At 38.9% G+C, this 23,293-nt stretch overlaps 1 protein-coding gene across 9 annotated transcripts in view; it reads left to right on the forward strand.

The window, feature by feature from the left end:
* Positions 1–23,293, forward strand: part of TMEM182 (transmembrane protein 182) — a 108,858-nt gene that overhangs the window by 54,726 nt on the left and 30,839 nt on the right. For 6 of the 9 annotated variants that reach the window (XM_054475204.2, XM_054475205.2, XM_054475207.2 and 3 more), the window contains one exon: positions 8,546–8,683. The exons of the other annotated variants lie outside the window; for them this stretch is intronic. In XM_054475204.2, coding sequence (XP_054331179.1) covers positions 8,546–8,683 — 138 coding nt within the window. The remainder of the gene's footprint in view (positions 1–8,545; positions 8,684–23,293) is intronic. 9 annotated transcript variants of the gene reach the window in all.

The following is a 23,293-nucleotide window of genomic DNA, read 5'->3' on the forward strand; positions in this document are numbered from 1 at the left end:
TTTGTATGTACAACAAAATCACTTATCAAAACACTACAAATTTGGAATTGTGATCATTTGGGTTGACTTATCTCTCTATACCCTCTATGAAAGAAGGTTTGTTCTGCAAATTATATTATGCAAAATCAAGAGGAAATGTTTAAATATCTTAACAGAACAAACTGGTTTTGCTTGCAAATGAAAACCCGTAGAGACGCTCTTGATTCTTCCTGGTTTCTCACCACCTGTAACAACAGTAACACCAAAGCTTATGTCATCTCCATCCCAGCTGCTTAGCTCTGGGTCAGTCTTTTAAGAGCTCCCACTTGGGTTTGCTACAATAGCTACCTTAATTAGCTTTTCCTTGTTCTATTTTTTCCTAGCAGTTCATTCTCTGTATACTTACAACAGGGATACTCTGATACCAGTTGGATTGCTGTCTCTGATTAATGGTCTTGAGTACCCCCTGACACCCATGTGATAGAGGACCAGCTCCTTGGAAGGGAAAACAAAGCCTCAACCACTTTTCCAGGTTCCCCATTTTCTCTTCCCCTCATCCACCTGGTGGCAGCCGCAGGGAGCAGCATGGTACCCCACGTTCCATGGAACTCTTTCCCTCTCTGATTGGCATGGCCTTGCTCCTGCCTTCTGCCCCATGAATTGTAGACTAACGCTGAGACCCAGCACCATATGCCCTTTCTCACTGCTACTCAGCCCTGAAATCATGGTCTTTCCATGCCATTCGACACCATAATATTCAAGCATACCTCTACTAGGTATGTTTAGCACCCAGCGTTAAAAAAAGCAAATATGCTTTTCCTTCTGGGGAAAAGAACTTGCGAGGGCAAGGATTATGTCTTACTCTGGCAGTTTTTGGTGCCTTGCACGTAGAAAGCCCTCAGCATATGTTTGCTAAATTAAGTGGCTTCTGGTTGTCAGCACTGTGCCCATTTGCTAAGCAAGCCTGGCAAGGCCCCTCTTAGAGGCCCCTGATGAGACACCAGTTTGAGTTGTTGGATGGATGTGAATGGCTTGGAATGGAACTTATTCTAAAATCAGCTACAGTTAAAACGTCAGGCTGCTTTTGCCTATCATCTAAATTAATGAGGTTTTAGTGCATTTTTTACTCTATTTCTCTGGAAAAAGAAATACTATGGGGCTTTACTTTCCTAACTTTTTCCATTGAATTCAGAACAGATTCCCATTCTGCCACTAGCTTCTTGACTGTGGTAATCGTCACACATGCACAAAAAGGCACATAGATATGCAGAAGCACACTCATACAGACACACACACATGTTAGTGTGCATAATTAATAGTCAACTTTACTTCATGGCCTTCATTGTCCTGTAGTTTTTGGTTGTTTTTAAGTTTCCTTCCTGAAGGGTTTTTAACAGACGTTTCCCTGTACTGCCTACTCACATCACTTTGAAATTTGACCTTTCAGGTATACCCAAGACATGAGCTCCTTTGGCCTGAATCTGAAATTTGAATTTGTGATACAGTTAATACTCTTTCTATTATATATTTTTATGGATAAAATTGAAACATCAGGAACATGGATTTACATTCCCTAAATCCTCTATTTAACAAACTAGACACTGTCTAATGATTGAGTGACTGTTTTATTTTATTAGTTAACTTATTTGTTGAATTTTTTTTGAGATGGAGTTTCGCTCTGTTGCCCAGGCTGGAGTGTAGTGGCACCATCTCGGCTTACTGCAACCTCCACCTCCCAGGTTCAAGCTATTCTCCTGCCTTAGCCTCCCGAGTAGCTGGGATTACAGGCGTATGCCACCATGCCTGGCTAATTTTTGTATTTTCTGTAGAAACGGGGTTTCACCATGTTGCCAGGCTGGTCTTGAACTCCTGACTTCAAATGATCTGCCTGCCTCGGCCTCCCAAAGTGCTGGGATTACAGGCGTGAGCCACCATGCCCAGGCTGTTTTATTTATAAATAAACAACAGAATACTTCTCAAATAATTACTAGAAAATACTATGTATAAAGGGAAATGTTAGAAAAATATGAAATGACATAGTTACACAGAATATGTTGATATCATATTTCAGTACACTTTTAGCTGATGATTTTCAGTCTAGATCTACTAGAATAAGGTTTTGAAATAAGTTGCTAGAAAATGTAATTCTGTAAAAGTTTAATCTGTTTGGGAAAATAAACTGAATTCTCCAGAACTATTTATACAACATCTGTTGTTGGAGTGATTGGCCGCCATCCTCATTTCAGCACCTGCCCAAGATGCTCTTCATAGGCTAATTTACCAATTGACTGAAAAATCAACAGAACTTACTCTCTTTAAAACCATTCTTTAATTCTTTAATCCTTTCACAGATTCACATGTGCTTTCCTTTAATTATCCACATTGTGATTGTATAGATTACATGTAAATGTATTTCCATTGTAAATCTTGCTTCATGTTCTAATAGGCACTAATAGAAGTTCAATATTATTTGAGTTAAACATTGAATTGTATCTAATGAGACAAATGGATTTTTAGAGATGCTTCTGCTAGGCACAGTCCAAAACCTTCAAAGACAAGGCTGTGTAGTTTTACAAGCTCATATAAAGAACAAGAAAACCAACTCAGTTTTCTTTGAGATACAGTCAAGATCTAAGAGATTGAAACGATATAAATCACTAACCAAACAAAAATATCCTCCAAAAACTGTATAGGAATATAAAATTTTATATATATACCTAAAAATATATATATAATTTTATATGTGTGTATACACACACACACATTTATTAGCCTCTAAGGACAGTCTTTCAGTTTTCAGTGTTAATATATGTGTGTGTGTGCATATGTGTATGTTCATATATATGTATATAAATAATTTAAAGCCTATCTCCACCCTAGATCCATGAGATTGGATGATATTTGTTAGTATCAGCCATATTGTTGATAAGACCATTTTATTACAAGGTGTCATCATTAATAAGAATCATAGCAAATATACTTGAGTGCTTACTACATGCAGCCACTTTTCATATATTATATCAATTAATCCTCACTATAAACCTATGAGAAGAATACTGCTTTCCGTATTAGAAAACTAAAGTCTATCATAGTCACACAATTAAGCAGAGGAGCTCCCATATCATGTTTCAATTCCCAAATGAATGCACTTAGTTCATCCTGTGTTGAAGATTTTCTGATTGGCTCAGTTTTACTTTAGAGAGTGCATGAACTGTACGCAATTCTACAAGACAATTCTTTATTACGACTGCATATTTTAATTCTGCAATCGAAGTATGGTACATATGAAAACTATGTAATATAATTAGCTAGAAAATAGGAAGTTCCAACAAATTTTGTAATATGCTTGATGTTATGCACTTTTGAATGTTAGAAGCATAGGCAGGAAACAAAGCACATGGTGACGGCACTCAGGCATCTGACTTGGAGGCTATTTCTATGTGATCAAAGCTCTCCAGGCAGCCAAGGCCCTCCCTTCCTTTAAATACCAATCTGTGGTTCCTGCTTGGTACAGGGGATTCAGAATCAAAAGCTGGGCGCCTTTGCTAGAGCAAATGAAAGGGCAGGGACTCACAGTGGTGAGGAATGACAGCATTCTGGGGCGCATCTTTCCCCCACTTCTGTCTTGCTCTCTGTTTCTTCCTCTGCCTCATCGTGTGTCTCCTCCCTTTCTTACATCCCCTCCACTGCCAGCTGCCTTGATGCTCCTGCTGCTTCCTCTGCCATTTGTGTGACCTGGTTCAGGATCCCTGAGCCTGGGCTTCCCTGGCTCATCTGGACCGGGCTATCAGTGCCTCCTGTGAGCTTCTGCTCTGCTTCTCATCACCTTGCTTTCTCAGTTTTCCAGTTCCTAGGGGATCACAGGGATGATTCCAATTCATCTTTCAAACTGTTCTTCAGAAGGCTTGGGTCAGAGGTCACCATGCATTGGCTGTGTGTCAGGTATCTGCTCCCATTTACTGATGTTTTAGGTTTGTAGGAGTAGAGTCATGTGATATGGAACATGGTCACTACCTTTTTTAGGAGGTAAATGGACAGAAAACGTTCCCATGAGAGATGGTATGAGAACTTCGTAGAACTTTCTGTATCAGTAGTCTACTTTGCCCAAACATGACTACTACACTCTAAGCTATCATTTAAAGAGATGTTCCAACCTCAGTGGCACATCAGAAACAGTGTACAGCCATCCAGTTGTCCCTCAGCATTCACATATAATTGTTTCCCGGACCTCTCCCCCTGAGGATATGAAAATTTGTGAACACTCAAGTCCCTGATATAAAATGGTGCAGTATTTGCATATAACCTATGCACATCCTCCTATATACTTTAAATCATCTCTAAATTACTTCTAATATCTACTACAATGCAAGTACTAGGTAAATTGTTGCTATACTGTATTGTTTTACAATTTGTATGATTTTTATTGTTGTATTGACATTTTTTGTTGTGTTTTTCCTAAATATTTTTGATCCATGGTTGGTTGAATCCACAGATGCAAAACCCAGATACAGAGGGCTGACCATACAAACTAAGGGAAAGAATACATGTTCCTATTGCTGAACACAAGACCCCCTGCTGTGCAGTGATAATGCAATCTTGATAATAATAGCAATAAAAGCCACCACACATGGTGGTTCATGCCTATAATCCCTGCACTTTGGGTGAAGGTGGCAGGAGGATTGTTTGAACCCAGGAGCTTGAGGCTGCAGTGAGCTGTGATTACATGACTGCACTCCAGCCTGTATGACAGAGCAAGACTCTGTCTCAAAAAGAAAAAAAAAAAAAGAAATGCCTTTTATTGGTTTCTTATTATATGCCACACACTTCACATACATTGTAAGTCATTCTTCTAATAGTTCTAAAGGATGGACACAAACATCTCTATTTTACAGAAAAAGAGACTTCTAGGAGTTTCAGTAACTGGTCCAAAGTTACCTTGCAAGAAAGTGGTAAATACTCAGGTCACTCTGACTCCAGCACCTACGTTTTTCTACTGTATTATGCTGATTTTTTAAATTTTAACAAATATCTTTTAAAGAAACTAAGACAAGAAATAGATTCTACTTTATTTACACGGATATTAATCATTTCTGCTGCTCTACCTCCATTTCTGAAGTTTAACGTGCACTCTGGTGTCATTTCTCTTTAGCCCAAGAACTTTCTTCAGCATTTCCTGTAGAACAGGTCTGCTGGTAACACATTCTACTCTTTCCTTCTTCACAAATGGCTTCACCCTACCCTTATTTCTATATTTTCACCACGTGCAGAATTTTAGTTGAAGGTCTTTTCTTTCAGCACCTTAAAAATGTTTTCCCACTGTCTTTTGGCTTCCATCATTCTTGATGAGAAAGTTAGAGCCTTGGGATTATTTCCCCATATGTTTTATGTCATGATTTTTTCCTCTGGCTGCTTTCAAGACTCTTTTTTTGTTTAGAGCTTTTGATAATTTTATTATTATGTGTCTTGACTAATTTATGGGAGTTTATTCTCTTTGGAGTTTGCTGAGTGTCCTGTATCTGTAAATTTGTGTTTCATCACATTTGGAAAGTTTTCAGGCATTATTTTTATGAATATTTTTCTTCACCAATATCTACGGCCTCTGCTTTAGGACTCCATTGACACAAATATGAGAACTTCTGATATTGTTCCACAAGCCTTTGAAACTTCATTTATTTTGTTTTCAATCTTTTTTCTGTTTCTCATATTGAATAATTTTTATTGCTTTATTTTCAAGTTCACTTACTCTGTCGTCTCTCATCCCTGTTTTATTATTGAGTCCATCGCATGGGTTTTAATTTCAGTTATTGTGGTTTCTAATTCTAAAAATTTATTTTCATAATTTATAGACCTTATAAGTTCTTTCTATTTATTTCAAGAGTATCCACCCCAGTCTATAGAAAATGGTTCCAATAACTACTTTCAAGTCTGTCTGATAATTCATATATCTGAATCATCTTTGGGTTGGCTATCTCTTTGATAATTGATCAGATTTTCATTATTGTTGGTATATTAAGTAATTTCAGGTTGTATCCTGGACACCCTGACTTTTATGTTGTCAAAATTCAAAGTGTTAAATTCAGTGGAGAATTCACTGTTAAAATTCTCTGGATAATGTTGATTTTTTAAAATTTGATTATTTTTTTTTTCAGCAGGCAATCAACCAACCCAATCTGTCCCTTTCTTCTGTGGTGGCAGTTTCAATGTCAATTCATTTTTCAAAGTCTATGTGATGCTCTTTGTGCCGTGCACCCTGGGGCGCACACCACTCAGGGCTTGCTCTGGAACCTGGATGGTCTTCAAAGTGTAATTTGGTTCTTAAAGACTTTGCTATGCTTCTTGGTCTGTTTGCTGTGCATGTGCAACTTAGGGGTGTGCTTGGTACTTGTGTAGGTTCAAACATAGACTTTTAGAATCTTTTCTTTAGCTCTTTTCTCTGTGGGATTTTCTTTACGCCCTCTGGCTCCTTGGACTCTTTTTCCCAGTTTCTCTGGCCAGAAAGGTTGAATTCTGAGTTCTGGCCTCCTGTGCTGTGGCACAGTTCCATGCAGCCATGACACATAGCAAGCAGCAAGAGAAAGGGGAAAAAACATAACCATGATTCCTCCTTCCTCTTTGCACAATGAGGGTTCCTTTTTGTGGTTCCTCTATCTAGAGGGTTGGGTCATCATTTGAGATCTTAAGTGCCCACGCCTCCACTGGGGCAGCAGTGCAGACCTATATTTAAAGCTGATCTGGAGGCAGGACTAAGGGAATAAAAAGAGGAAAAAATAAACATGGGGATTTACTCTGGCTTTAAGAGGCCTATTTTCCTAGATTTCTAGGAAATGAATTCAACTTAAGATTTTTGCTATTCGCACCTTTTACACAGTTCCCAATTGGCTTGCCTTCAGGCCAAATCCATGAGGAAAAAAAGAAGAAGAAAATCAGATAACTTTGCAACTTGATCTTTGTTAAGACTTGACTTTCCTTCTCACTCCACTTGCTATTATTTACTTTCAGTCCTTATATGGTTGCTTGTCATACTTACCTAGTTTTAGTTGTGATCAGTACAGCTGTAGAATGGATTTCTTATTCTTTTAGCTGCTTCTTGTTGTTAATGATTATACCCCTAGCACTTGGCACAGAAGCTGTCCTGTGAAAGATAACCTCAACCTATTTCTAAATGAAGTAAACGAAAATGTAAAATGTGAGACTCACCAATTGCCTAATAAACTGTGGTAGGACAAGGACAGCAAATATTTGGCCCACACTCTGCAACTCTTAATTTCCATTCTCAAAGTTGACATTAGTATCTCTTCACTGCCCTGTTCCCTGCTGAGCCTGAATACAACTGCAGAATATTGTCTAACACAGCAGCCCTGGAAACCATGCCAAGTGGCCAGCATTGGTATGGGAAGTGAAAGCCTATCATGTATTCCTGTTTTCAGGACTTGGTTATTCATATAAAAATCCGAGCCTTCCTTTTCCATTTAACTGAGGTGACTCCTCTTCTCAAATTTCCATCTTCCCATCCACTTTCCTGTAAAACTCCAGTTGATTGATAGATTTCTTCTTTGCCAGGAAGGCTTCTTGAGAAAAGAAAATATTCTTTGCCTTCTTATCAAGTTGTGTATTTTCTTAAAATATAACTTGACTAATATGTTTCACTGAGTGTTCCCCCATCTATACTATCAAGAATTTATTTTAGCGTTTTATCCTTCTGGAAATGATGAAATTGGTTAAGATTGGTAATTATCCAACTCAAAAATGATCGTTAGAATTCCTTTTTGTGTGATTACCATATATCACCAAACCTACTATCTATTTCTCACCAACTGTATCCATTAACTTAGCCTTGCTTGTCCTTGACTCCTATAGACTCCTATACTTCTCATTTTGAATCTTTCTAAGTGAAAATATTAATAGAAAGAGGTAGGCCTTAAATACATCTGATTTAAATTCTCAGATTTTCTTGGAAAGCATAGCTAAACGAACTTCTTTTATGGTTTTGCTTGTCATTTTTTATTGCCTTAGACTGTTTTCTATAGAGCCAACAATCTAAATAGAAGTGGGTATTTTTGTTGTGGTTAGGGGCTTGGGGTGACTATTATCAGCTCTCAGAGATAATCATAGTACAAATATATCTTAGCAGAATATGTGAGGTAGTGTTTGTAAATAATGTGAATGCCTTTACATGTGTTTGGACATTCGGTATGAAACACTTCTATGCTACCCAACTGGGTACTTAAATGGGGGAACTCTTCAGAAGCAAGAACCTTAGGTCTTCTTGCTTCTAAAATGGAAAATCTTGATGGAAAAAAGAGCTCCCACAGTATATTAAGCATGTGTGTGGTACAAACATTGAGCAAGAGGAGTTGATTGAAGGTCACCAGTTTGGACATCACTGATTCCAAGGTCATCTGATAAGATCTCCTGTTTTTTCAGACCCATCCCTGGCATTCTATCTAGCAGTGCCATGGCTGAAATTAGAAAAATGAAGATGAAAGCAACTGACTGTGACAATCTGCTGTGTCCACAATCTAAGTGTATTTTTCTTTCTTTTCTCTTTTCCTTCTGGGGTTTCCAGTTTACCGTGGTTTCTGGGCAGTCCTGATGCTCCTGGGGGTAGTTGCTGTAGTCATCGCGAGCTTTTTGATCATCTGTGCAGCCCCCTTCGCCAGCCATTTTCTCTACAAAGCTGGGGGAGGCTCATATATTGCTGCAGGTACGTACAGTGCAATGGGTATGACTTTCAGCCACGGTTTTTCTTCATGTCTTTCTATTTCTCATTTCTATATTCAGGTGTCAGCCTTCTAGTAACAGTAACACAATAATATTTGTATACGATACTTCTTGAACACTAACTAATAATATTTGTATACATACTTCTTGAACACTACCTGTGTGTCGGACACTTTCCAGGGACTTTCCCTTTTCCACATGCTGACACATTTAACCATCATGATAGTCTCTGCTCACTGTAAGGCCATTATTATAAAGAGGAGAACACTGATGCTTAGAGGAGAAAACTCTGTCACTGACTCACTCCAAGGTGTGCAAGAGACTGTTAACCTCTTACCCTATTAATTTTCTGTCTGTAAATGGGGATCATAACATATGTCTCTGTAACATGTCAGCATATGATATGGGTATGCATTTTCTGAGCTCTTCAAAGATAGCCCTGTGATGATATTTATGATAAGCATACACTCATGATTTATCATAGGTACAAAAATATTTTTCTACATCACTACCATTCATTTTCTTAATTGTTTGTTGATGCCAGGTGTGGTGGCTCACACCTATAGTCCCAGCACTTTGGGAGGCTAAGGCGGGTGCATCACTTGAAGTCAGGAGTTTGAGAACAGCCTGGCCAACATGGTGAAACCCCGTTTCTACTAAAAATACAAAAAATTAGCCAGGCGTGGTGGCGTGCGCCTGTAATCCCAGCTACTCAGGAGGCTGAGGAAGGAGAATCACTTGAACTTGGGAGGCGGAGGTTGCATTGAGCGAGATTGTGCCACTGCACTTCAGCCTGGATGACAGAGTGAGGCTTTGTCTAAAAAAAATTAATTAATTAATTGTGATCCATATGAATTATCTGAATACATTATTTTCTGTGTGAAGCTTGCATTTATATTAGTCAAGTTTCTAACTAATTTAATTCCTGCTAAAATGATCACACTACAAATAGAAAAGTAATTGAAGAGGTGAGTCTTGTGAATTTTAAGCCCTTTTCATTCAATTAGGAAGTAAAAGCCAGACCATTAACTTGGAAACATAAGCACAAGGCTATTATTTGTAAAGATAATTCTAGAAAACTAGCGAAACTTCAGTATGAGTGAGACCAAACTGTACATACTATGCTGTATTGTAACATCAAACCAGAGTGACAGAATGCTCCTAGGTGACGCTGTAGTGACAGTTGAAGGAAAAGAACAGAATGGAGAAGGTTATTGTCCTTCTAATCATTGGAAAGATGGCTCATAATGCTGCCCAGTGTGATTTCATCAGTGCTCAGGTAACACAGTACTTTCTGCATAAGATGGTGCTTAATTCTGCAGAGGGAATAAAAATAATAATCAGATATAGATCCTGTATTTTGTAGGGGCCAAGAGGAACAGAAGGTTCCCTGAAAAATCCACTTGCAAAAGGCAGATTAATTGAAGGAAAGGCATACATATTATTTAATGTGTATACCTGGGAGCTTTCAGATTGAAGACCCAAAAAGATATGGGCAAATTGTCCATTTTTATGCTTAGGTTCAACAAAGGATGGGCAGCTGTGTAGAAATATGATTGGACAAAAAGGGTAGGATCTAATGGTCATAGACTAAGTGGGGAACCCAGCGAGGCCTGTCTGTTTAGCTTCTTCTTGGCCTCGCTGAGCAGCATGCCTTCCTTCTGGGTGTGGGGCAGGACCCTCTCTGGAATTGGCAAACAAGGTAGGTCAGATCATTCCTTTGTCCTTTGTGGCCAGTTTTTACACAGAAAGGTGGAGGGAGAGTTAGAGTAATATGGTCAGGTTTCCTGGCTGGCTTTGGGGAAAGGAGTTCTGGTTTCTATGACTCACCTTTGTGGAGAGGGGACCTTTGTGGTTTCTAAGGCCAGCCTCAGGAGAGAACAGGACTGGGAGGCAGGAGGGCAGGAGAAGGTCAGAGAAAAACTTTTCCTTCTGAGGCTGCTGCTGGGACTTCATTTTGGGGTTTTGTTTCCTGAGCCCCAACAGTTTAAAGAGCTCAAAAAAAAAAAACTCACTCTGTGAAGAACGCTGTTTAAACCATTCTTTCTTTTGTCTTTTATTTGAACTGTTTTCTTTCACTGGATTTAGCCGTTAGAGCTCTTCATTATAAAAGCCTTTTTCACTGAGATGTAATCAACATACAACCTACCATTTTGATGTGTATAATTCAGAGTAGGGTTTTAGTACATTCACAGAGTTGTGCAAGAATCACCAGTATCTGACTTCAGAATATTTTTATTACCACACAGAGAAACCTTGTTTTCTACTCTCCTTCTGTCCTGACCAGCTCTAAGAAACCTCTAATCTACTTTCTATCTGTATGGGTTTGCCTATTCTGAATATTTCCTATGAATGAAATCACATGATATGTGGACTTTTGTGTCTGGCTTTTTTCACTTAGATCTGGTAAATTATCATCCCTCTGCTTGAATTCATAATTCCATAGGACCAAATCCCATATCCTTATATCCCTTAAAACCAAGCATCTTCTTGGCCAAAAAAATTTTTCTCACCCAAACGACACTTTACCCTTTCACTTTTCAAAGTTCCAGTAAGGGTACGCATTTTTCTATGGTCTTCCCAGAAATAACAGTGCTCTGTTTACATGTACAAATATTTGTTTCTTCTTTTTCCTTGCTTTTTTTTGTAACCACAGTTTTTCAATAGAGGGAACATGTAATCACCATAGTTTAGTGATAATGTATTATGGGCAGCATGATCGTTTTAAACTCAGGACTGCTTTGATCCTGGTTTTGGTCCTGGTTTTGGACAATTGTGTGTGTGTGTGTGTGTGTGTGTGTGTGTGTGTGTGTGTGTTTAGCAGCTTTGAAAAAAAATTGCTGGTCTTTTTCCATTTTGCAATTTGTGCAAGAAAGCAATATATATGCGAAGAATTATGTTTGGCTGAGAACTGTGTAGGAGGATAAAACATTTAATGTACTCATATATCCATACACCTATAACTGGTGGATTTTTTCGTTTTGTCTTTATTGTTATTTTTAATTGACACAATAATTGTACATGTCAGATTTTTTTAAATGAACCTTCTGTTGCTTATGGTAAAGTGCCAAGTGTTTCCTTGCTCAGGACTTCATGCAAAAGCCCCGAGAAGTTCTGAGGTGTCCAAGGTGTTGAGGGAGCCCATTTTCAAAGCCATGAAACTAGGTGATTCAGAGGACACTTACTTTACATTTGACTTGTATTATAATTTCCTTTGTGGCACTGTTGCGGGAATCAGGAGGACCAGAGAGACCTCAGGGTAAAGCAGGAGGATTTTATTGAGTGCACTCAGACCCAGTGGATTAACATCCTGAGACTGGGCCCAGAACAAAGACAGCTCTTGAAGTTTATACACACTTCAAAAAGGGGGTGGGCTAGCTTGAAGCAGGCTTTTGGTGGCATGAAAGCAAAGAAACAGAGGCAGAACAAAAACAGTTAATCAAATTGTGGCAGTTATGTAACTCAGGATTACATATGACCGTTGCTATGCAGCCCAGATGGCTGTTATCTAGGTTTGCTCTAGTGTCTAGCACGGGCTTATCTCATAACCGTCGCTATGGTGCCCAGACGGCTGTAGTTCAGGCCTGCTCAGGCTTCTCATGACCTTCATTGTGCCGCTTAGATAAAACAAAATACTTGAAGTTACTAGTTACAGAGAACAGGAATCTATAAACTCATACTAAAAAGAGAAAGGAAAATTTGTTTTTCTTCTCCCTTTGCTGAGGGAGTTCTCCAGAGTACATTCCTTTGTGTCCTAGCTTCTCAGATAGTGTTTATCAAGGCTTTTCCTGGGTCTAGGCTATGCCTGTTGCTGCCTCTGGGATAAGTCAGCCTAATACAGGAAAGCTTATTTCTTTTTCTACTTAATTTTATTTTTCTTTCTTTAATTTCCACCTCAGCACAATTTTACGTTGTTTGTGTATGACCATTTGTTTACCAAGAGCAGGAGGAGCTACCCTGTTGCGTGGGATGGAATGTGACTGGTCACTCGCTCCTGAGGCTTCCATGCCAGCCCTGGGCCAGCACATTGAGCTCTGCCCACAACTAGGAGCAGGTGCAGCCTGGGCTCAGGCTTGCGGTGGTTGCTTTATCAATGCCACAAACAGAATTGGATGCTGTCTGTATTTTTGGGCAGATGGTGTTAGGGAAGGGCAGAGCTACATTTTCTATGACCATTGCTGGGTGTGTGCACATAGGAAGACTCTTTGGCATCAGCAGCACTGTGTTTAGACATTCCATGCATGGCAGAGGGATGCTGATATCAGGGCTGTGGGGTAGGAGGGGTAGGGTCCATGGTGTTCCCTTTGCTGGGTCAACAGGCTCAGAGCAAGGCTCAGAAGGCTTGGAAGGTGGATATTGCTTTTCCCTACACTTGGGCAGAGACTTCCTCGGGCAGGCCAGGCCACCTGTTTCCAGGAGAGTCAGTTCTGGGCAAAGTGTAGTCATTGTCAGGACATTAACCCTCAGCCTGTGTTTCAGCAAGTGATCACACACCTCTGCAGGACCTAAACTGCTGCTGTTTGTTTTAACGTGGACTCACAGAGAACTCTTAGATAGAAAGCGGTTGTCACGCATCTCCTCCTGCCCCGTGGCATTGGATGTGAGAGGAAAGATGCAGGAAGTGTTGGGATGGGTAGGCATGGCATTCTAAACATTGGCTTATATGAATAAAATTACTGTAGAGCTGAATAGTCATAATCCCTGGGCAAAGCAACATCAACACAGCAATTTCTGTACGTGAGCAAGACATCTACGTGTGTGAAATGAGTAAGGATGTGGCCTGGACACTCAGGACACTGGCATTGGGAGATCAGCCATAAAATTTGATATATTACCAGCACATCAAGGTAGAAACATTTTTTCTGCCATAATTGAAGTAGGCTTTTCTTAAATGGCAAACTGGGATGTGTGTGGAATTTTGCTGCAGAAAGTAGAAACAGATTCTTTCTGGGTTGAGGAGACTGCAGAGCTCTGAACCTTGGGCTAAATCCCTTGTTAGACTCTCAGGCTGGTGAGACTACCTAGACGTCTTGAGAGTAGAAGGATTCAAGAAGCCCCTATTCTAGGTCCAGGATGTGCTCATAGAAGCAAAGGGTATCTTTGCAGTGTAGCTTAGTCCCTTGAAACACCACAGAGGCCCAGTTGAGTCTTGATTCCTGCATGTGCCTGCTTGCTCTGCCCCATTCTGTGAGCACAGGGTGAGCTCTTTGTCCCAGACAGCTCACAAGTTATTGCCACTTACCAGGGATATGAGCAGGGCTGATTGGGATGAATTGTGTGAATCCTCTGCCATGTGCGGCAAAATGCCTGAAGCACAGCCTTCTGCAGCTGACCCGTCCTTCCTTGCTCTGGAGGCAGTGCTTTCTATAAGTGTAGGGATGGAAACACTTAATCTAGTGTAGGAAAGGTCAGTAGATATAAAGGGAATAGAAAGTTCCCATCTCTAGCAGGTTAGACTGACTTAAAAGGAAGTGGGATTTGTGGTTTGGTTTCCTTTTTTGTTTTCAAAAGATCAAAAGAAATGGCAATAGCCAATCAGTAAACCACATTTATTTGCAGCTGAGATAAGAGAGATATGATGGATATGTAAATACGTAACTCAGGATTTTTTTCTCCTTAATACTAGAAAAAACAGCTCGCAGAAACCAAGCGACGTAGTTCAGGTGCTCATTTTCCTTTGGCTGAGACTGAACATGTTGCTCGCAGAGGCTCCTCATGTTTTCCTCCAGGTAAAGGAGGATGTGGTGGCCATCAGAGCAGAAGAGTGTGTGGGCCAAGGCAAGATCAGGACGGCTTAGGAAGAACTGCCGACGGCTTGGAGGCAAGCTGTCTACACCTGCAGGCACACGCAGCCCTGCCGTCCACACCTGCAGGCACACGCAGCCCTGGCGTCTACATCTGCATGCACACGCAGCCCTGCTGTCTATACCTGCTGTCTCCATGTCTATCCAGTGAGAGATCTGGGCTATAAATAGCTGCACACTGTGGACAAGCCCAGGGAACTCCCTGGGAGGGGCTGGCCAAGGTGTGGCTACAGTGGCCTTTCTTTTTTTATTTTTTTTCCTTCACATTTTAGTTTCTTTTTTTATTATTTTATTTTTTAAAATAATTTTTCCCTAGGTTATTGGGGTACTGGTGGTGTTTGGTTACATGAGTAAATTCTTTAGCAGTGATTTGTGAGATTTTGGCACACCCATCACCCAAGCAGTATACACTGCACTCTATTTGTAGTCTTTTATCCCTTGCCCCCTTCTATCCTTTCCCCCAAGTCCCCAAAGTCCATTGTATCATTCTTAGGCCTTTGCGTCCTCATAGCTTAGCTCACACGTATCAGTGAAAACGTACAATGTTTAGTTTTCCATTCCTGAGTTACACCTTGAACAGTAGTCTCCAACCTCATCCAGGTTGCTGTGAATGCCTTTAATTCATTCTTTTTAATGGCTGAGTAGTATTCTGTTGTATATATGTACCACAGTTTCTTTATCCACTTGTTGGTTGATGGGCATTTGGGTTGGATCCACTACACTGGTTTTTTTTTAAAGCTTCTCTGACTTTCCCTGGTATGTGACAAGTAGGCTTTCAGGAGAAAATTAAAAGCATAGCTTCCCAATAGGAAACCGAATATTTTACCCGAGTTCAGAACTTAACACATTCAGAGCTCTGGTGTGTGGGAGGTAGGTGGTGGGAAAAAAAAGTAGTTAATACAAACTATTTCTTACTGATATGCCAGCCAGATGCACCTCTTGTAGGAGAATTAGTGTCTTCAGTTTTGATGATCAAAAGACCCAGGTACACTAGATCTGCCTTCTAAACAGGAGCATAGACTAGTCACACTCATATTTCTAAAAGTACCTGCTTTGTAGACTCGCTTCATGCCTTCCATTGTCACAGCTGGGATTTGTCTAAAAAAACACTGTCATCCAGATACTGTTCCTGGTATAATGTGGAAACACCTTCCTTCAAATTTTAATGTGGATTTTCCAACATTCTTGGTCTGACATTTTCCATAAATGTCAGATGCCCGCATTAGTCAGCCTTGCTTAATATTATGTAGAAAAGAGATGTGATGGCTTTTATTTACAAAAATATTTTAAATGTGATTACTTTTCTTTCTCTGATTCTTCCTTGCAAGTTTATTTTCCCCACTTTGCTCTTCAGTGGAAATGTGTCTAACTGGTTGTTAGAATCTGTTTTAAATGGGTCACTAGTATGGGAGAAAAATGAGGAAATCAAATCCCAAAGCCTGCTCCTTGAGTCTGGAACATCTTAGTTGGGTGAAGGCCATGAATGGGAATGAGAATGTGAAGAGGGGAGACACAGAGCCATTTCTTTGGAGAGAGCCATTGCTTTCCTGTAAGTGTCCACCCAACCTGACGGACCTTGTTGTCCACCCAACCTCCAACCTTGTTGGAGACATTCTGGGTCAAGGTCTAACTCCTGCCCAGATAAATCACCATCTCAGGAATACCTCTGGTGGAGCTTTTCTGAACAACCTTAAACTTCAAACTTGAATAAATGCTTCCCCACACTCCTATTGTTCCCTCAAAAAAAAAATGTGCTGTTCTTCTGAGAAGTAAAGTGACAGGCCTGGCAAACAAACGTTTTTACTCATATGACATACGATAATGAGGCATCATTAATCTTTATCCTGAAAGTCGGTTTTCAGATGTGCAAAGTGACAAGATTATTTCTCTCAACCGAGTGTGGTGGTGGTGCCTGCAGTCCCAGCTACTCGGGAGGCTGGTGCAAGGGGATTGCTTGAGTCCAGGAGTTCCAGGCTGCAGTGAGCTAGGACCGCACCACTGTACTCCAGCCTGGCAGAGCGAGACCCTGTCTCTAAAAAAACAAAAAAACCCATACTGTCTCTGGTCTGGAATTAGGTTTTGTCACAGTGGAAAGGCAGACTGAATTTCCATAAGCTTTATTCTCCTTTTTCAAAATATGTGTCTCGTTACTGTCTACTATTTACTCAGTACTAAGGGATTTAATTTCTTTGCAAATATTTCCTTTCATTGAAAACCATCCTATCCCCCAAATAGTCACTTTGCTCAGAACTAACTAGTGGTGAGTGGTCAAAAAATATTGTGTTGGTTTTTTCACTAAGTTTTATAATTTTTTTTTTTTTCTGAGCCATTTGTTTTCTTTACATTTTTGTGTATGGAAAGAGAAGCCTACTGTGCTTGACCTAGGCTGACAGTCTGTCCTGGAAATAATTTTTACTTCCTAGAAGTAAAGGGCTGATGGGCAGGGGAAGGTGGTTGGCTTGACTGGACACTCGAAGAAGAAATTGTCCTCAATACAAACGAGCTTGAGCCTGGATTCACCTTCTGTTCTTGGCAAAACGTTTTGTCATGGGACTGTGGGGTGACTGGTGCCACCTCGTGGAGAGTTCCAGAAAGACACTGGGAGATGCATTGGAGGTCATCATTCCCTTACTCCTCTGAAATCTCAGGACTGGAAGACACCACAGCAAGTTTATTCTTTTGCCTCTTGGCCTGTCCTGAAATAGCCCAGTCACATGAGAATCTCTGATGCTTTAGAAGATTTCAGAGAGTAACATTTGCTAACCATTAGCAGGAACTCGTGCCAAAGCTTAATAATAATAATAATAATAACAAAATTAGCCAATGCTTATTAGTTGTTTGTCATGTTCCAGGCACTGTTTTCAGCACTTTTCCTCTGTTCGGTCCTCATGACTACTTTCTGAGGTAGGCACTTGGATCCTCTCTATTTTACCAATGAAGAAACTGAGACAGAGCAGTACGAAAGTTACTCAGGGTTACTCAATAAAGTGTGAAGTGTGAACCTTTGAGGCAGGATTTGAACCAGGGCAGTCGGAATCCAGGGGTGTGCCCTCAATCACATCCTACTTCCTGAAACTCAATTCTTGTGAATAAATGTTTCCTTGGCATTAGATGAAATTCTTATTTTCAGATTAAAACCCTAACTTGTAGAAATAGATAAACCCCCATGATCATTCTCTGTTAATAATTGTTACTCAGTAGAGTACAGAGCACTGGGTATGTAGGATGTTTAATGATAAAAATTATTATGACAATCTAAGAAAGTCATAAATGTTTGAGAAACCCAATCAGCATTTTATATATGTTGTTGACTAAATCAAACTATGAGTCTAGAAAATGAAAGGGAAGAGGGAATTAATGTATTTGGAAAGTAGAATGATGAAGTGTGTACAGCAGTGAGTGTTTGGAAATCAGAAAAGTGTAATCATGATATTGTAACAGCAGAAGGAATTAAGGCTGCATCAGAAAATTGAAGAAAAAATGGAAAACAAGTCTGAGAAAATGAAGAATGGAGATAAAGAATGTGGACAATTATGCATTAATTGTTCTGTAATCTGAAGCATAATTTTATGAGAAAACAATAGCATACTAATGTAAAGAAGAGCAAACTAATTTTTCAAAAACACAATTTTAAATCATTTAAAATAACTTCTAGCTTTTCTCAGAAAGATTGTCTAAATATTTTGATGAATGCAATAATATTTATGAGACTACTTTGAAAGTACATTACAATATTATGACGAATATTACTCTTTAGCAAATGCGGAAGTGGCAAATTTCCCTTTTCCCAGAATGTAATATGGAGAAAGTTAAGAGTACATGTTGGACTCTGGAATGCACCTGTGATAGCCGGTCACGCTGCACTAATCCTCATATTTCGTCCTTTAGCAAGACATAGAGGACTTCACGGAAGTAGAGAAAGCCTTCAGACACTGCGATTTCTAAGGTTCCTCGTTGTTAAAGTTAACACATATGAAAACAAGTTTGCAAATATTGTAGCATCTTTAGTGTTTATATTTAATATATTAACTCTCTATGCTTTTACAATTCATACATAAATGAATGACCCTATATATAACATAATTTGTAGATATCATGCAAAGGCTAATTGGGAGTCTTTTATGAATGCAGGGCTAAAGTCAAATCATCCTAATGGACCCCGACGGCATTCGTAGCATGAGGGAGCATTGAGATTCCATCCTAAGAGGTTAATCAGCTGCCTGTTCTCACACAGCCAGCTTCTTAAGAATCTAGCTCTTTCTCCTTGGTTGTCATTTTTGACCCCTTAAATTAAAGCCTAGAGATGCTCCTTAAATATTGCAGAGGCAAGTCTCTTTCCAAAGGAGTTCCAGAAATAATGCTATAAGTATGAGTTGTGTTCTAGGTGGCTGAACAATGAAAGCTGAATGAGCCATTCAGCTTTCCAATCTCCTACAATAATTGAGCGCTATGGAATAATTGTTAAAAGTTTTGCTGAGGAATTAATGTTTGAGGAAGACAGTTAAGGCAGTGTTTTATTAAGAACCGTGTTCTCAGTTAGATTTAGCAGGGCTGCTTGGGGGTGGGGAAAAGGGAGGAAGCTTCAGCAGGTGCACTTCAGGTGCCTCCCATAGCATCGATAAGTTCCAGTGCCGTTTTATCAGTTTCACATAAGACTGTGCTCCATACAAAAATTTCACTACCATATTTTTCTAAAATCATTTGTCTAGGAAAATGTTATCCATCATTTGAAAACTTCATGTATGAGTTAGAACATCACAAAACAGTATATTCCCAGTAGTTTAATTCATAATAGTTAGAACAACCCAAATGTTTATCAGTGGATAAACAGATAAACAAATTGTGGTATACTCATAAGATGGAATAATGCTCAGCAATAAAAAGGAATGAACTGTGAACACATCTTAAGAACACGAATGCATTCTCAGGCATTATGCTGAGTAAAAACATTCCCAAACAAAAGACTGTATACTGCTACGATTCCATTTATAATGACGTTCTAAGGACAAAACTGAGCTATAGTGCTAGATGCTTTGGGTAGGAGAGTGAAGAGGCATAAAGAACCTCTTTGAGTGATGCATACATTCTATTTTTAATTGGTTGTGGCTACATTGATGTTTATGTTTACCAAAACCCATCAAATCATACACTTGAAATCTGTACATTTTACTCTATGTAAAGTATATGTCAATTAAAAAGAATGAGAAAGAAGAACAATAAACCTGGAATATTTTTACCCATTAGGAAAACCTTCAGACTATGGCAGTTTAATATCATATCTTCAAACATTAGGTATGGGCTGATTTAAGAAATGTTTATATGGAGATGTTTTATGTATTTTCTGCAAGAGCCTTTTGTAGGGGTATGGTCAGTCATGGTATTCAGTGTCCCTGTGCAGATCTGCAGAAGGCATTCCCAGTATCTCCCATGATGAATTGCTATGTTTCTTCTTCAAAAATGATAGTAAATTCATAGCTTATCAAATTTCTATTTTGTTCTTTCTTCTGGACACGTCTGCTCTAAATTCACTGTTTCATGAATGCTCCTATCCTTAGCACACTTATGCAGGCCCCAGATTTTTTCTTTGATTCTATACTTAGCACAAATGTGACCTGCTGCCTTCCAGGCAGCTCCACCTAGAAAAGTAACCTAGTCCCCCACTGCTTCCTGGAAACATTTTCCCTGTTGCAGAATGTTTGGGAATGTTTTCATCCTAACCTGTGAGACTTGCTCTCAGGGTTCAGTCTGAGTTATTCCACAGGCTCAACGTTTGACCTTGGTGGACTAATAAATGACAGCAAACCTCATTTCCATACTCTGTTGAAAACAGCCACAATGAGGAAGCCGATGCTATCATCCTTAACATTTTATGATGTTTACTTTCTAATTCTATGTAGATGCCCTGCTAAATATCGCCCTACCTTTAGAGTGTGTGCAGCCTTTACGTAGAAAAAGGACGATTTTATTTTCTGATTCTAGTTTACTTTTCACCTTAACTTCATAATAAGTGTTTTGACTGTGCAGTTCTATGGCTTTTCTTATGCCCATGGAAAACTGAAATGAGTTGCCACTGCATTTGTGTGGAAGCATGACTAAAGGAGGCCATTGAATCATCTTGAATTTATGATTCTTCCCCAAGTAACCTATAACTGCTCATGACTCAAGTTGTGAAAGCCCATTTAAAGGCAATCGAGTTACATCTAAGCAGTGAAAGATCAAGTCTATCATTTTTAAGTAATCCAAAACACTCTCTTTTTTTTTTAAAAAAAATACATGTAAGAGTATATGTGCTTCTAGACAATAATACAGCAGTTTGATACTTTGCCGAACTTTTTTAGGAAAAAAGTTTTCATTTCTCGGGCTAAATTTTTTTCTTCTATGGGTGTGTTTTTAAATCTGGTTCTTACGGTATAGTGAAAAGATCTTTAGAATATGCCTCCATTTTTCATTCTTGTACTTGTGAAACAGTGAGGATATACAATTTTATGTCTCAGTTTTTGACTTGGTCTTGGGGGAATCTGTTTTGTTTCCATACTGTGATTGTTCCCATAGTGTTATCATCAGCAATTGCATGCCCAGTGGCCATTTGTCACTAAATTTTACGTACCCTTTGTTTCAGAAAGAGAAAACATGCTTTCCAAATTGAATTCATGGCATTTAAAGGACATGTTTTTAATTTTGTAGGAGAACCCATGCAAAATTATAAGTTTCAATCATTGTTTCACATACTGCCAGTAACAAGAGATCCAACATGTTCTTGGTGTGACTCAATTATCTTTCTGCAGTTTCATTGTGGTCACAAATCTTCATGGGTTTGGGGCTGTGTTTTGATTCTGCCTCCGGTGAAATATTTTATACATTTTCTGGACTTCAAAAAATAGGTATTATAAAATTCAATTGGAAATAAATGTGTGCTTTCCAAACATATGACCAAATTTAAATGTAATTTTGTTTTACAACAATTTACTGCGTATATATTGCGGTATTTTCTATTCTTGCTAAAGTCACTGTGGCAAGTAGGTTTGTAACTCACTGTTATTCAAGCCAGTTATTGTTTGTGTTTTTAAAAGTCCTGAGATATCAAAATATAGATGTTGTAAATCCTTTTACCTAAAGACTCCGTTCAAGTTTTTCTAACTATTCCATTAATGTCCTGTATAGCAAAAAAAAAAAAAAAAAAAAAAAATTCTAAATCATGCTTTGTATTTAGTTGTTGCTTGAGTCTCCATTAAGCCAGAGTTAAGTCCATTTTTGTGCTTCATAACCTTGACACTTTTGAAAAAAGTACAGGCCTGTGATTTTTGTAGAAAGGTCTTGAATTTGAGTTTGATTTTTTTCTTTAGTGATTGAATTCAGGCTGTGTATTTTTGGCTCTAAGATTATAGCATTGACGCTGTGTGATTCTCACTGCATCCCATCAGGTGATGTGTGATATCAATTTGTCATGTCACTGGTGACGTTAACTTTGATTACTTGAATAAGGCAATATTTGCTGGGTTTCTGTAGTATGAGGTTACTATTTTCTCCTTCAAAATTAATAAGCATTTTATTGGAAGAGATTATGAACTTATGTAAATATACTCTGTTTCATTCAATTTTATCCACTAGATTTAGCATTCATTTTTGTTTTTTCTCTGAATTATTTTTAAGTGATTGTCAAATGATGATTTCTAATTCTGCCATCCCTCTACACTTATAAGTTAGTTTTCTGTTGTAAGGAAAAGCTTCCCTTCTCCCTATTCATTTATTCACTCATTTATTTATATCACTGTGAGTTCCTATTTTATTCAATGAGAAATAATGTACCACTATCATTATTCATTTGGTGATCAGATTGTCTCAGTTTAAGCTATGGGAGGCCCCATCAAGCTGGCTTCCAAAACACCCCTGTCATTCTTTGAATACATCTTTACTTTCTGGGGTAACAAGATTTTATAGGTTCATCTTGTATTTTGTGCCCCAGCCTGGATTCAACAATTTCTTTGAGAATCCCTGTTTCATGGTGTTTAGGAGTCAAGATCTGGACACTTGGTATGCTCTATGCGACTGGATGTTGGTGTTGCCAGATGCTTTCAAGAAACAGCCATGAAATATATCTAGGTATATACACACGTGTATTTTATAACATGCACACACACACATTTACTTCTATATTTATTTCTGTATTATCTATCAATGAAAAACCATGAAGTCACACGGATATATCCAATTCTAATCAAATGCTAATCACTGTAGGGCTTATTTTAGCTTTCCTCCTTTTCAAATTTGTAACTCTATTTCCTGGCAGTCAGATACATGGCTCTCATTGGCCATTCACTTATTTGATCAGTCTACCCGAATACAGTATCCTTCTGTTTCCTCTCTTGATCACATGTCTTATGCAGGCTGCCATGATTAATTCTTGCTTCCATATCCACTAAACCATTGGCCTTTGGTGTAAATTCCTTCTCATTGTCTGTCTCTCTCTCTCTCTCTCTTTGTCTACACACATACACCTCCCCACCCCACACACACACACACAGGCTTACCCCATGGGTGAGATATAATCATAAACTGATCTGATACAAATTGAATGGACAGTATCTTCCATTACTGAACAAGTTAAAGACTGTAGTGATAGAAAATGACTACTCTTCCTTCTTTTAAGATGGAATTCCTCTTCAAATAATGACAATATTTAAATATAAGTTAATTCTTTCTTATTGAAAATCATCTACCTGATTACCTGCAATACGTTTTCCTAATATTCAGAATTCAGTGATGGGTTTTTCAGTTTTCAAAATGATAAA

Source organism: Pongo pygmaeus, chromosome 12, assembly GCF_028885625.2.
Source record: "Pongo pygmaeus isolate AG05252 chromosome 12, NHGRI_mPonPyg2-v2.0_pri, whole genome shotgun sequence".
NCBI classification, from domain to species: Eukaryota; Metazoa; Chordata; class Mammalia; order Primates; family Hominidae; genus Pongo; species Pongo pygmaeus.